At 38.3% G+C, this 12,303-nt stretch overlaps 1 protein-coding gene across 2 annotated transcripts; it reads right to left on the reverse strand.

Moving 5' to 3' along the window:
- Positions 1–3,309: 3,309 nt before the first annotated feature.
- Positions 3,310–11,098, reverse strand: csnk2b (casein kinase 2, beta polypeptide). 2 transcript variants are annotated; one of them, XM_063899111.1, is made up of 7 exons: positions 10,978–11,098; positions 10,276–10,357; positions 9,269–9,371; positions 8,820–8,935; positions 8,298–8,373; positions 7,285–7,474; positions 3,310–5,698 (listed from the first exon to the last, which is right to left on the reverse strand). In XM_063899111.1, the coding sequence occupies exons 2-7, from the start codon at positions 10,345–10,347 to the stop codon at positions 5,608–5,610; spliced, it is 648 nt and encodes a 215-aa protein (XP_063755181.1). In that variant the 5' UTR covers positions 10,348–10,357; positions 10,978–11,098; the 3' UTR covers positions 3,310–5,607. The 2 variants fall into 2 exon arrangements, with proteins under 2 accessions (XP_063755181.1, XP_063755180.1); XM_063899110.1 differs by having other exon boundaries at positions 10,917–11,071.
- Positions 11,099–12,303: the final 1,205 nt, after the last annotated feature.

Genomic DNA, 12,303 nt, shown 5'->3' on the forward strand with positions numbered 1-12,303 from the left:
CAGAATGTGTCCCAGAGCATTCTCTGTCTCTGTTTTTTCCTGAGTGTTTGCAAACATCTCTGAGGAGAGACAACAAAGCATTTGGTAAATGATTGATGGTTTGAGTCTGGGGTGAAGCAATTACTAACATTTTCACACTTTGTCTGTCCACATCAGTCACAAAAGCACTGGCGTTTGTAAGTGATATGCTTGTTTGTTTTCGTCTAATGATTATCTTGGCATGTGACTTTACAAAGGGGCATGATGTGGTTTCCTACTGACGGAGGAGACAGTTATGAAATGAAATCTTTGTTCTCATCATTTTGAAATTCTTTGCTGAGCGGGAGGCTGTTTGGGCCCGGTGAAATGTGTTGCCCACAGATCCTCAGAGTTTCTCAACTCCAGTCAGTTGGAAAGAGGGCGTGTGGAAGAAGCCTGACAATCTAATCCAAGTTACATCAGTCACTGTCCTTTGATTGTTCAATGTTAAGGAGGTTTTTCCTGGTAGCTACATTTTCCGCAGAGGTCTCCAAAACAGAGGGAAAAGATCATTACAAACCAATGCTGCTAAACTTCCACTCATGTCTGTTCAGCTTGCTTCTGGACTTTAAATCTTTCATCTGTTTTAAACATACAATTAAGAACTACCTACATCTAAAAAGTGCATTGTATTGACCAATTGTAAAGCACATTAAAATGTTGGATTTCTTCTGGTTACATTTTTTTTTAAATGTTTTGGTATAATATATGTTTGATCATGTCAGTATACATGCCAACAACATGTGTAACATAGAACTGGTTGTTATTAGACAGGATAAACTGCATACGAGGACATTTAGACTGGTGTTATATGAGAGAGAGGTAAAAAACCCTCTTTAAACAAGAGTCAGGAGTTGAAGAAAAAGGTCAATTTGCTAATAAGCGCTAAACACAAAGGCTGGTGGGTATTTCATTGGTTTAGATATTTAGAGATATTTCTATTAAACCACATGTAAACCTTATGGTGTTGCAAAATTGTTGAGGTATTTCAGTGGTGCAACAGCCAGCACTCCCATCCCTGGAGCCATGCTTCCATAGCTCGTCATATGACATCACCATAATGTAGCATCCCCAGAGTGGGGTTCGGTGGTGGCAGCATCATGCAGTGGGAGTGATTCTCTGCGACAGGCCCTGGGAGGCTTGTGTGTAAAGGCATGCAGCAAAATAAAGAAAAAGAAAACATGATGCAGTCCACAAGAAACGTGCAACTTGAGAACATTTTTGTTTTACAGCAAAATTGAGAGCAAAAACAAAGCTACACAGAAACAGCAAAATGTTTAAGTCCTAGAGTGACCGGGTTCGGATATCCACCTATTTTAAGAATTACATTTGATTATTTATTGTTCATTAAAAGCATAAACAAATGACACACAACACAGGCCATTATACTTTACATTGCATCTCCAAAGTTACTTATAATAAGTGCAAAAAACATAGATAATCAAACTCTGAACAACAAGGAAAGTGCAGATATATTCACTTCAAGCAAGTCATACCATTGTAAGTGCTGGTGAATTTGTTACACGGCCTAAACTAACTCGCTTTTTTGCCAAGATGCAATCGAAACAGATGCGTTTTCAGTTTGCGACAGAAGATATGCAGAGTTTCTGCTGTCCTGATGTCAATGGGGAGCTCATTCCACCATTTAAGAGCAAGGAAACCAAACCGGCGTGTTGTTTGGGTGTGTTTTGCAGCATTCTGAATATGCAGGAGAGGTCGGATGGCGTATTATAATACTTAAAAGTCAACAACAAACACACAAAAGACACAAACCGGATTTTCTTTGAATTCGTAGCTCGTGATCTCCATTTACCTGCAATTGATAGAGCGGCAGCCATTGGGGACAGAGTGCTAAATTGATATGTATACATTTGACTGAGACTAAATCCTTTAACCAAAGGCTAAAGAGTGACCTGGAGGGGGTGAATCATTTTGCAAACAGGTATTTTATATGTATCATTAATCTAGATCACCGTGCCTAACTTTTGACTTCTGTGCTTCGAGGTGTAAAACAAACAAATAACAATGTGAGGGGGTGAATTATTTTTATATGAGGCAAAGTTACCGAACAGGCTTTTATCTCAACATGTCTTGTTAAGTAAGAGCTTTGATACATTTCTGCCAGGTTTTCTAGAATTCTTTCCAGCATGCTCAGAAAAGACTGAAGTGTCACATGTGGACAGCGAAAGCGCATTTCCTATCAACAATACATGTTGAAGGAGTTTGTTATAGCGTGTGGTCTCAGCCTCTGTGGCTGCCATGTTTCCGTATCTGTCGCCAAAGCATCCCAAAGAAAGAAAAAAAATATCTGTGTGAGGAAAATGAAGTAACATGGCCTCTGGGTGTGGCAACACATAGCTGAACATTTTATCATGACTGCAATTGGTGCAGCTCAACTGACAGGATCATAAGTCTGCACACATTTTTAGAGCTGCTCGTCACATTGGGAGTTTTATTTCCAGCTCAAAAACATATTTGATGATTCAGCAGACTATTAAAAGAAGATGAAATGCTCTTTCACAAAGTCAGGTGACAATCACCAGCTAAAGAAATGGGAGATTCTTCATCACAAGGTTAAGAGTTGCACCAAGAGGAGGAGAAGGGCGGGCACCCAAGCTGTGGTTTGAGGTTATCCTGAGTCATGGAGGAACCTCCTCCTCTTCTCCCTCTGGAAAAACCAACAGAGCCCGGCCACATGAAGACACCTCCGCCTTGCCAGTCATTTTTGCCAAAGACAGCCGCACAGAGGGGAAAAACAGTTTCTGAGTCACATGTAACCATGTTTTTTTTGTTGCTTAAACTGAAAATAGAGGCAGGGATTTTCAAATGACACATGCATTTAGTTTTGCTATCAACAATCAAACTTCTTTCATATATCAAAAGGCTGAATGACATGCAAAAGCTAATTAATAGATTATCACAAAAGCGGGACTGAGGTCTTGTGATGTTTGTTTGCTATGTTGTGCATCTCCGTGTTTTCCAGTTATTCCTGTTACTCAGTTATGTGAAACGTCCCTGCAAGAGCCACACCCAAAATGCAGAAAACCATTTTTCCCTGTGTCACCACAGGAAATCTCCCTACAAGCTCAAACACACACACAAACACTAGGAATGTAGGAATGGCTGTGTGTTTTATAATCCGTGTAATTGCATAATAATGTCATATTTAAATCCAACTGCTATTGGATCAGCCTCAGAAGTATTTAAATGTAGTTTCTAAAGTACCAAGCGCTCTACGGACACTATGTGGCAGAAAAGCAGAATTGCAAAAAAAAGTGAAGTACAACAAAGTATGAAAAGAAAATAGAAGTTTATTGAGAATTCTGAATCCTGCTCACCCTTCCACAGTAGCAGAAAGACAACACGGACAAACATCAGTTAAAATCTGGACACATAAATACTGTTTCTCTTGTACTATGAAATCCAAAAACAATCTATTCCAGTCACACTAAGCAAAGAGGGGAGGGAGTAAAGGAAGGGCGACTAAGTGTCTGCCCCACTGCTCCAGAAACAAAACAAAACAAAAAGCGGCTGGTGGTCGGTCTGTCTCTGAATCTGAACATAAATAATGAGACTGTGCTGTGGAGAGACACCAGGGATCAGTGCAGTGGTGGAGTGAGCTGAGAGATCCAGACAAGTCTAAATTCCTCTTTCTCCGTGTCTCCCACTTGATCTTCACAGGGATGGTTTGACATTTTGGGAAAATATTCATTTCAGGCAGAGAGTAAGAGAGGACAGAGATCATTGTCATGTTTACTTTAAATGTGAACTACAACCAGAGCCCGGGGAGCCTGATTTAGCATTAAAATGTAGCTCTGTCTTCAATGTTAGTTAGAACTGTTAAGCTCAATAACACAGTGCAACAAAATTCCCTTCCCGCCAGTAGAAGAAAAAACAACTTCCTGTAAGTCATTGAAAAACTTACAAAATAATGACTTTATATCCCAAAACTGAAAAGATTTGATTTATTAAGTTAGATATTTTTGAGATATTAAGTCTTTATTTTGAGTTTCTTATTAAAATGACTTTTGCCCCCAAACACTGGCAGAAAAGTGCTTCTATTCATAGTATCATTTTGTACATATGCACTTGCTAATTGTCACAAAACCCACCTGTAAAACCGCGACAAAGCTTTGGAGATTGATTATTTGTACTTAAATCTACTATCCTGCTTGTTAATTAGTAAGCTTTAGCTGAGCCGTGAGGGCTTACCTAAAAGGAACAGTGCTAGACGTTTTCCCATTAGCTATTTTTAAGCTAATGGCTACTAGCAATAGCTTCCCATGTGTGTCTCTTTCATTTAAACTATATACACAGTATAAATTGCAGAAGAATATTTGAGAACTGAGGTTTCATATGCAGTTTGAAGGGTTAAAAATCTTCTGCCCTCTACAAATCTGAATATCTAAAGTCAAGACACCTCCTATTTGAGGGTATTAAGCAGGGAGAACGAAGATAAGAATGATTCATGCTGTTTCAATACTAGATATATTCCCCTTTAAAGTAATGGTTAAAGTCTTCTTATCTACTCTCTGCCACAAAGAAATATATGTATTTCCCACAATGTGAAACTCTTCTTTAGGGGAGATGAAGCTATGAGGGAAGAGGGATGACGATACAAACGCAGCTGCTGCAGGAGGGGACAAGTCTCAGAAAAATGTAGCACAAGTTATATTTTCACTCGATACAGACAGTTGTTTGACACACGCACAGACAGCTGGAGAATTCACACATGCCAATTACAAATGTCTGAATGATTTGGAAACTCATGTTAATTTAATGAGTTTCTACTTCCCCCCCCTCTAACAGCAGAAAGAAGAAAAAATGTTGCCCGTGCCTCTTGGAAAAAGAAAACTACAGAAACATCTGGGTGTTTTCTCTGAATCTTAAGGCAAATTTAACAGAAGGTTTTGTGCAACAACATCACAAAACATCAGACAAACCAAATTCTTACAAACGAGTGGTACAGAAAAACACCCACCGTCAAAACTGTCTCTGCGAGTGCCAGCCTGAGTGTACATGCAATCCTGGGGCTAATAGGGAGGGGAGGGTTTACCACCACCCATTACCAAACTGTGCCAAACACAGAACCAATGCAGAACCAGAGGTGAACGCTGACTCAGCTGTTGCATTTTTCTTCTGCTTTCTGTAAGTCCTTGTCTACGGGGAAATCTTCCCTGCAGTGCCACCCATTACTGACAGAAGCCCCTTTCTTTTATGATCAGCCTCCTCTTACCTCACCCTCCTGTTTTTGGCACTGATGAGTTTGGTAAGGTACGTGTATGGAATCCCAAGTGTGTGGATGCACTTATGTAATATGTGTGATTTGTGTGTGTGTGTGTGTGTGTGTGTTTGTTTGTGATTACGATCATGGCTGTGCGTTTTTATTCCTCGCTCACACTCGAAAATCTTTACACTTTTTCATTTGCCCTAACCTAAACCAAAATAATACAGTCTTCAGGGTGGGGAGGGGGCACCTGCAAAGCTTTGTTAAATGCAGGCGACCCCTCTCCTTCTGATAATTCTTCCCTGTCTTTCTCTCTCTACAAATCTTCCTCCTCTTCCTCCTCCTTCTTTGTCCAGGGCGCTCTAGCGGATGGCCTTGACGGGGCTCTTGAAGCTGGAGGCGGCTTGCAGCTGCAGCTGGTAGGCCATGGGGTGGATCTTGAACCCGTACAGCCTGGAGAAATAAGAAACAAACACACGTGTAAGCATTTCTTCTGTCCAGGATTATGGTTTGTCACGGGTAATTCCGTATTTTTCAACGTAGACCCTACTTTTAAATATTTGTGTGGTTTGGGGCTACAATTTTATGCAATTTTTATTTTCAAAGTCAATATGAATATGACGTTTAGGAAAAAGTGTTCTGCCTCAGATAAGTAGTATGCTTGTCATGTAGTTGTTATCAACCATTTTTATACAGATTTTAGATGACTGTAGAAATTAGGTGGGCACATGACTGAATAGTAATGAATCCCTAATATGCGTGAGAGCTCCTGTCTGCCATCAGGAGTTAATTATGGGGAGGAGAAATCAAAACAACAATAGATTTTAACTGGTCAAAGACAAACACAGCTCACTGTATATTTGTGTAGGTATATAGAGCCTATAGTGAATCTTGCCTTTTCAATATGAGATATTTTGAATGGGGGAAATAAGGTGATTTATTGTGAATAACGCCAGTGTGGTTGTGACGCAAGATTTTGTTAGAAAGAAATCCTTTGCGCTTCAAGCTGCCTGTTTGTGGAATAAATAAACAAGTATTTCTTTGTAGGAACCTTAAAACAATGTTTATACATTTTATAAATGTAACCCACAGCGGGCAAAACAAACACTTTCAGTGGACCTTGTTAATGACGCAGCCTGATATGATCAGAGGTTGAATGAGACCGACGTTACCCATTAACAGAAATGATTCATAAAGTCCTGAATGGCACAAAAGCAACAAATATTATTTTAAGTACTTCAAATAAAAGCAATATGATGCAACACAAACATAGGCATTGAAATTGACATAGAAGTGTACATAGACAGATCAGAGACCTATTTGCATTTAGGAGGAGAGCGCTGAAATATGAACTAGTAGAAGCTCTATGTTTACCTTCACTCCTTCTAGATAATCCCTTAAGAAACATTTTCAATAAACAGACGTCACAAAAGAATGAATAGGATGCAGAAAAAGGAGGCGAACAATCTGCTAAAATTCAAACGACATCTGATCCAATTCATTTAAAGTAACATCTATGAGCTGAAACAATTAGATTAATAAAAAGAGGGGAAAAAATCTGCTACAGTTTTAATTTTGATAATAGATTCATCTTTTAACTGATTTCCTTACTCATAATAGTAATTCTAGTTGCAGCTTCTAAATTGTGAGGACTTTTTACGTGATTGAAAGTTTGTAATCTTTAGGTATGTGAATGTGGGTCTGACAAAAGACCCATTTTGATATAATGCTTTTGGCATTTGTTGATGGGAATTTTCTGATATTTTCTAAACAAAACATTAAATCAAGTCACAGAGAATCCATCTGAGCAACACTCTTTCAGCAAACTAACCAATAAGCAAAAAGAAAGTGTTGAGAAGGGTACAAATATATATTTGTTTTGCAACTGTGGCAGACCTACCCATATCAAGATGAATGGTAAACACTGGATAAGTAATGGAAAATGCCAACCATAGGAGTTTTCCATTTGTATGAAGCAGGATAAACAAAGCAGGGTAGCAAAAAGGAGCACACCTTCATGTTTGACCTACAGTACTAACCTGGGGACAAACTGGTTGGCGGGCCTCTTAGGCCTGTACTCAGGGTGAACCATGAAGAGCATGTGGGGGAACCCAGTGCCAAAATACGCCCCATCTGTGTGGTGGTGCCTGGAGGACTTTGGTGTGTAGACGTCCATACATTTGGGACAGTACAGCTTCACCATGGCCTCTCCAGGGATATCTGACAGACCTGTGGGGAAGGACAGGAAAAGGGAGAGATCAAAAATAGATACGGCACTGTATCTATCTATAGGTAGTTAAAACTTCGTTTGTCCACTTAAGGAACATTGCCAGGGTCTGACCATTTTTAACACAAAATGATGCTGAAATGGTTGTTCATGCTTTTATTTCTAGTCTTTTAGACTACTACGATTCTGTTTTTACTGATCTCCCTAAAAAATCCTTAAAGAAATTACAATCAGTTCAGAATGCTGCAGCCAGGATTTTAACAAACACATAAAAAGAGACCACATTTTGCCTGTGCTGGCATCCTTGCATTGGTTACCGGTGTCCTTCCCAATAGATTTTATAGTGCTTTTAATGGTTTACAAGGCTTTAAATAACCATGCCCCAACCTACCTAAGTGACTGTCTCTCATTTTATCAACCTGCAAGGACACTCAGATCCTCCAATGTTCTACTTTTAGAAGTTCCTAGAGTACACTGCAAGACAACAGGGGAGGGTGCTTTCAGTATTAATGGCCCCAAACTGTGGAACAGCCCCCCATCAGATCTAAGAACAGGGACCTCTATTGGAACAAATTAAAGACCCATCTTTTTAATTTGGGGTAGTTGTAACTTTAGTAGTATCACTGTTCCTGTTTTATTGTTTTATGGTTGTATGATATAACTCGTTCTGTTTGTTAATACCTTCTTTTTAATTATGTTTCTCCATTTGCATTGTGAAACTCTGTAAAGCACTTTGGGCTGCGTCAAGCATGAAAAGTGCTGTATAAATAAAGTTTATAATTATTATTAAATAAATAAAGTTTATTATTGATCGTTGTTACTCACCAATAGGAAGCATAGGCTGATTCTCACAGTACACACGTGGGCAGTAGCCAAAATCTCCCTGCTGATACTTCTCCAGCTGCAAGGTATTAAAGAGCGTATCAATATAAGATAATGTAAATAAATACAAACATCAACAGCAAACCTTTGTCATTTTAATCTTTTAAAACCCGCAAAGATTGAACCAGACTATTTTGTTACGTACAAACATTTGTGACATTTGGAAGTTATTTAATGTAGTTTTTCAATAAATAAAACTCTGTTTGTTTACAAGAGGTTTGGTCGAAATTAGTTCTACAAATAGCAGAATACCGATAATATAATGAAGCCTGATGTGGAAGTGTGCAGAAAATGTTTTAAATAAATAGAAATGCAAGTGTGTCATCATCAGTAGTGTTTATACTAACAACTTAAATCTCACATGATGTAAACAGATGTCCAGCCAATCAAAACAAATCAATGAAATTAAAGCAGGTTTCCTAATGCAGATATGGTTAGTGGACTTTGCTGACGCAGCTGGCCTACCATTTGTGCGATGCCTCGGTTTGTGAGGATGTAGCGTGCATGGATGAGGCCGTACAGCATCTCAGCCGCCTGCTCGATCAGATCGCTCTGGTTGGGATTGTCCTCCAGCTCCTCATCTGAAGCAAGAGTGCGACAGAACACTTTTAATATGGCATTTAATTTTAACTATTTAGTTTTTCAATAGAATAAAAGCATTTTTGGAGCACTTTCATACTACCTACATCTCACGATTGAAGACTCTCTTCCATTTTATCATGACATTTTAAGTTACTATACAGGGATTGTTTTCCCCCACATATGTGGGTGAATGTGTACATGAAACAGCTTATGTTGAAATTAAAATCAATTATAAAAAATTTAAATACATTCAAATTCAAGCATATTCCTAACCCTGGAAACATTTTCTTGAGTAAATGTGAGATTCTGAAGACATTAAAAAAAAACCAGACCTGGTTCAAGGTCCAGGATCATGTCTAGGGCCTGGCGGTAGTGGGGAACCTGCTCATTCAGCCCTGTCAGGTTGAATTTGTCCTGGATATAGTCTTCATCGACCTTTAGATGGAGAAATCAGATGAGAAAACTGATTATCTCTTAGTGTGGCACATAGCAGAGAGGATATACATTTCTTGAATGAGTCTCTGTGGCTGGAATCATCCCTCCTGCACATGCGGGTGCTGAAACAAATCCCTTCAGCACCCGGCTCAAAATACACATTCATAAACTGGAATGAAATTACAGGGCCAGTATGAGCAGGAATGCTTACAACTTCAAATAACTTTTGCAGTACACATGGGTAAAAGAATCATGAACCTATTTATTAAGGAACAAGGGGTGTAAAGTGTGTGAAACTACAAACTTGCTGAACGGTAAAATATTTTTACTATGGCAAATCAAAGGCTTAATAAATAATGTCGAGCAAGTGTAAACTGACAATTATTCACAGTTGCTATTTACTTTTATGCAAAAAACCATACTCAATTATATGCAATATTTTTTTGTGTTACTCAATCGTTTCTTGACACCCTTTTTCCAAACTGTGATGACTTTAGACTCAAAAAATCTTGGACTTTAACACGAAAGACTCATGACTTAACTTGGACTTAAGACTTTTGACATGAAAATACTTGAAAACTTACCAAGAGAAGGTGATCACTGTGTGCCACTGATCAATAAGTCTCCTGAATCAGTGTGTTAATGCTTGATTCCCAGTAAGTTCAGATTTCATTCTGACAGAATATTTTACAGTTTTACATTTTGGTTTCAGTGGTTAACAATGTTTGTCTAAAAGTGATGTAAATGAAGTTAGACTCTTTTTAATAGGAACTGTAATACACTATACTGGACTAGTTCTGGTTAACAAAAACCCAATATTTTAACTTCATTTTCATGTGACACAGGCTACATGGGTGTTTGGGTGGCAACAAGGACTGTGCTAAGGCAGACTAGAAAAGCTCACCTCACAGAAAAACTCATTTCCCCTTAGTCCACAGAACCAGGAGATCCATGACACTTCCTCTGAACTGCTCATCTCTGAAGACCTTTTGAAGAGAGGGGGATAGTACATTATAATCCAGAAAGCAACAATGAATTTACACTTTTAAACATTAACATAATAATTAACAGTGTCAAATTCATATTATCCACTGGTCAAATTAATTCTCCATATTTTCAATATGTGAGTTTACTTGTGCAGAAACAATTTAATACTCTGTCATAATAAGAGTAACTTGACGCTTGCTGTTGCCCAAACCATATTAAAGCTAAGTTAACAAGCTAACTAGCTAGCGGTATCTTCTCCACACTGTTATCTTTATGAAGTAGTCGCTTTAGCAGAGGTATTTCATCTTAAATCCGTCATAAACGTGTCTTACTAAAGACCAATAAAGTATTGTATACATATATATATGGGGTGGACATACACTACGATAAACGGCTAAGTTGATGTAGCATTGGTTAGCTCGCTAAGCTAAACCAAATACAACATGGCGCATCGCTGGTACACAGGCCTCATGACAAACATCAGCTCTTTACGGAGTTCAGTCCGGCTCTGAGTTTAAACATCTCGCTGTGGTTGTGTGGGTGATTCTGCCAACTTACCGCGCTTTCAACTTTAACACTCCTTAAAAAATCCGACAGATCAAAAATTTAGCAATCTCACCGGTGTAAATAAGATGGACACCAGCTCCCAGTTCACCCTCCAGGTTCTTCCTCGACCTCCCGAGACTCACAGGCAGCTCACCACGCCGTCGGAGCGCTGCTGCCGCCCCATGGCCACTCTGAGTACCGCTCAGTATTCTTCTGTAACCCAGTGCTTAAGAAGTTTCTTTATCATACACAACAAAAAGACAACCAGGAGAAAAAGGAAAGGAAAAAATAAAGTATGTTGCTATTTTAATACTGTGAGTCAATCCATTGTTGTGGGAAGTGTCTGGCCAAACTGGCATGAAGAAGTGTGATCTGTTAAAAGATGGAGGCAAGGGTTAAAAGGTCATTTTGTTCTGTCTTTCCAGTTTAGTAAAATGGTTTCATTTGCTACAGTTATAGCTATGAGAATGAGTATTTGGAGATGTGGTGGGATAGTGATGGAGGAGAAATTGCTTAATAGAACCATGGAGGGGGCGATGGGGATGTTGATGTTGAGGATCTCTGAACATTTGGGATCCTTCTGGGAAGGGTTTTCTGTGCCTAAACTAACTTTGTTCTATAAATACAAATGTTTAAAATGTATAAAATTGCTGGAACCACTTGGCTGAAAAGTAAGGGCTACTTATCATACTATACCACTTGTTGAATACATAGGAGTATTGTTTTCTATATGTTCCTTTATATATTAGGGGAGTAAAACAATGGTCTTACATGCCTAGGGACTGGATATGGTATGAATAATTGTCCATGGACTCATAAGTTAAATATCACCTCCTAAATGTGAAAAAAACAAAAAAACGGATTACTCTTTCCATGACGCCCATGTCATTATAAATATAGTTAGAATGAATTATAATCTGCCTTTAGCAATTTTTAATTAAACCTCATAAGCACTCATTAATATAAAGGCATAGATTTTAAAGACATCCCTGGTTGATGTGTTCAAATGCCTCCAGGAATTTTCAACATCAAACAACATAAGTTAGATACTAAATTCACATCATTTAAACAGCCTCCATGTTTCCTAATAGGATGTCTGTCAAATTTAAGATAGAAAAACCTTAAGCTACAATGTGTATATTTTATTACTTTAATATTTATATCCATAAAACATGATTGTAAAAACATCTATTAAAATATCCACGTTTCCAAAAGTGTCATGATAGAAGTCTCTGTATAGGATCATTTAAATAGGATATATTTATTGTTTAATGTAAAAAAAAGAAAGAAAATCACTTATTTGTGTTAGCAGATTTGCAACACATTGTAGATTATTTCCAAGTTTCCACATGTTTAACTATTTACATTACTTATCACTGCTTTGATAGTGATTCACTGA

This window comes from Eleginops maclovinus, chromosome 13, assembly GCF_036324505.1.
Source record: "Eleginops maclovinus isolate JMC-PN-2008 ecotype Puerto Natales chromosome 13, JC_Emac_rtc_rv5, whole genome shotgun sequence".
Taxonomy (NCBI): domain Eukaryota; kingdom Metazoa; phylum Chordata; class Actinopteri; order Perciformes; family Eleginopidae; genus Eleginops; species Eleginops maclovinus.

Coding starts and splice junctions, on each gene's coding strand:
- csnk2b (XM_063899111.1), bottom strand. CDS start 10,347: ATGAGCAGTTCAGAGGAAGTGTCATGGATCTCCTGGTTCTGTGGACTA. Junction 9,372..10,275: donor GAAATGAGTTTTTCTGTGAG/GTGAGCTTTTCT, acceptor CTCCATCTAAAG/GTCGATGAAGACTATATCCA. Junction 8,936..9,268: donor GATCCTGGACCTTGAACCAG/GTCTGGTTTTTT, acceptor CTCTTGCTTCAG/ATGAGGAGCTGGAGGACAAT.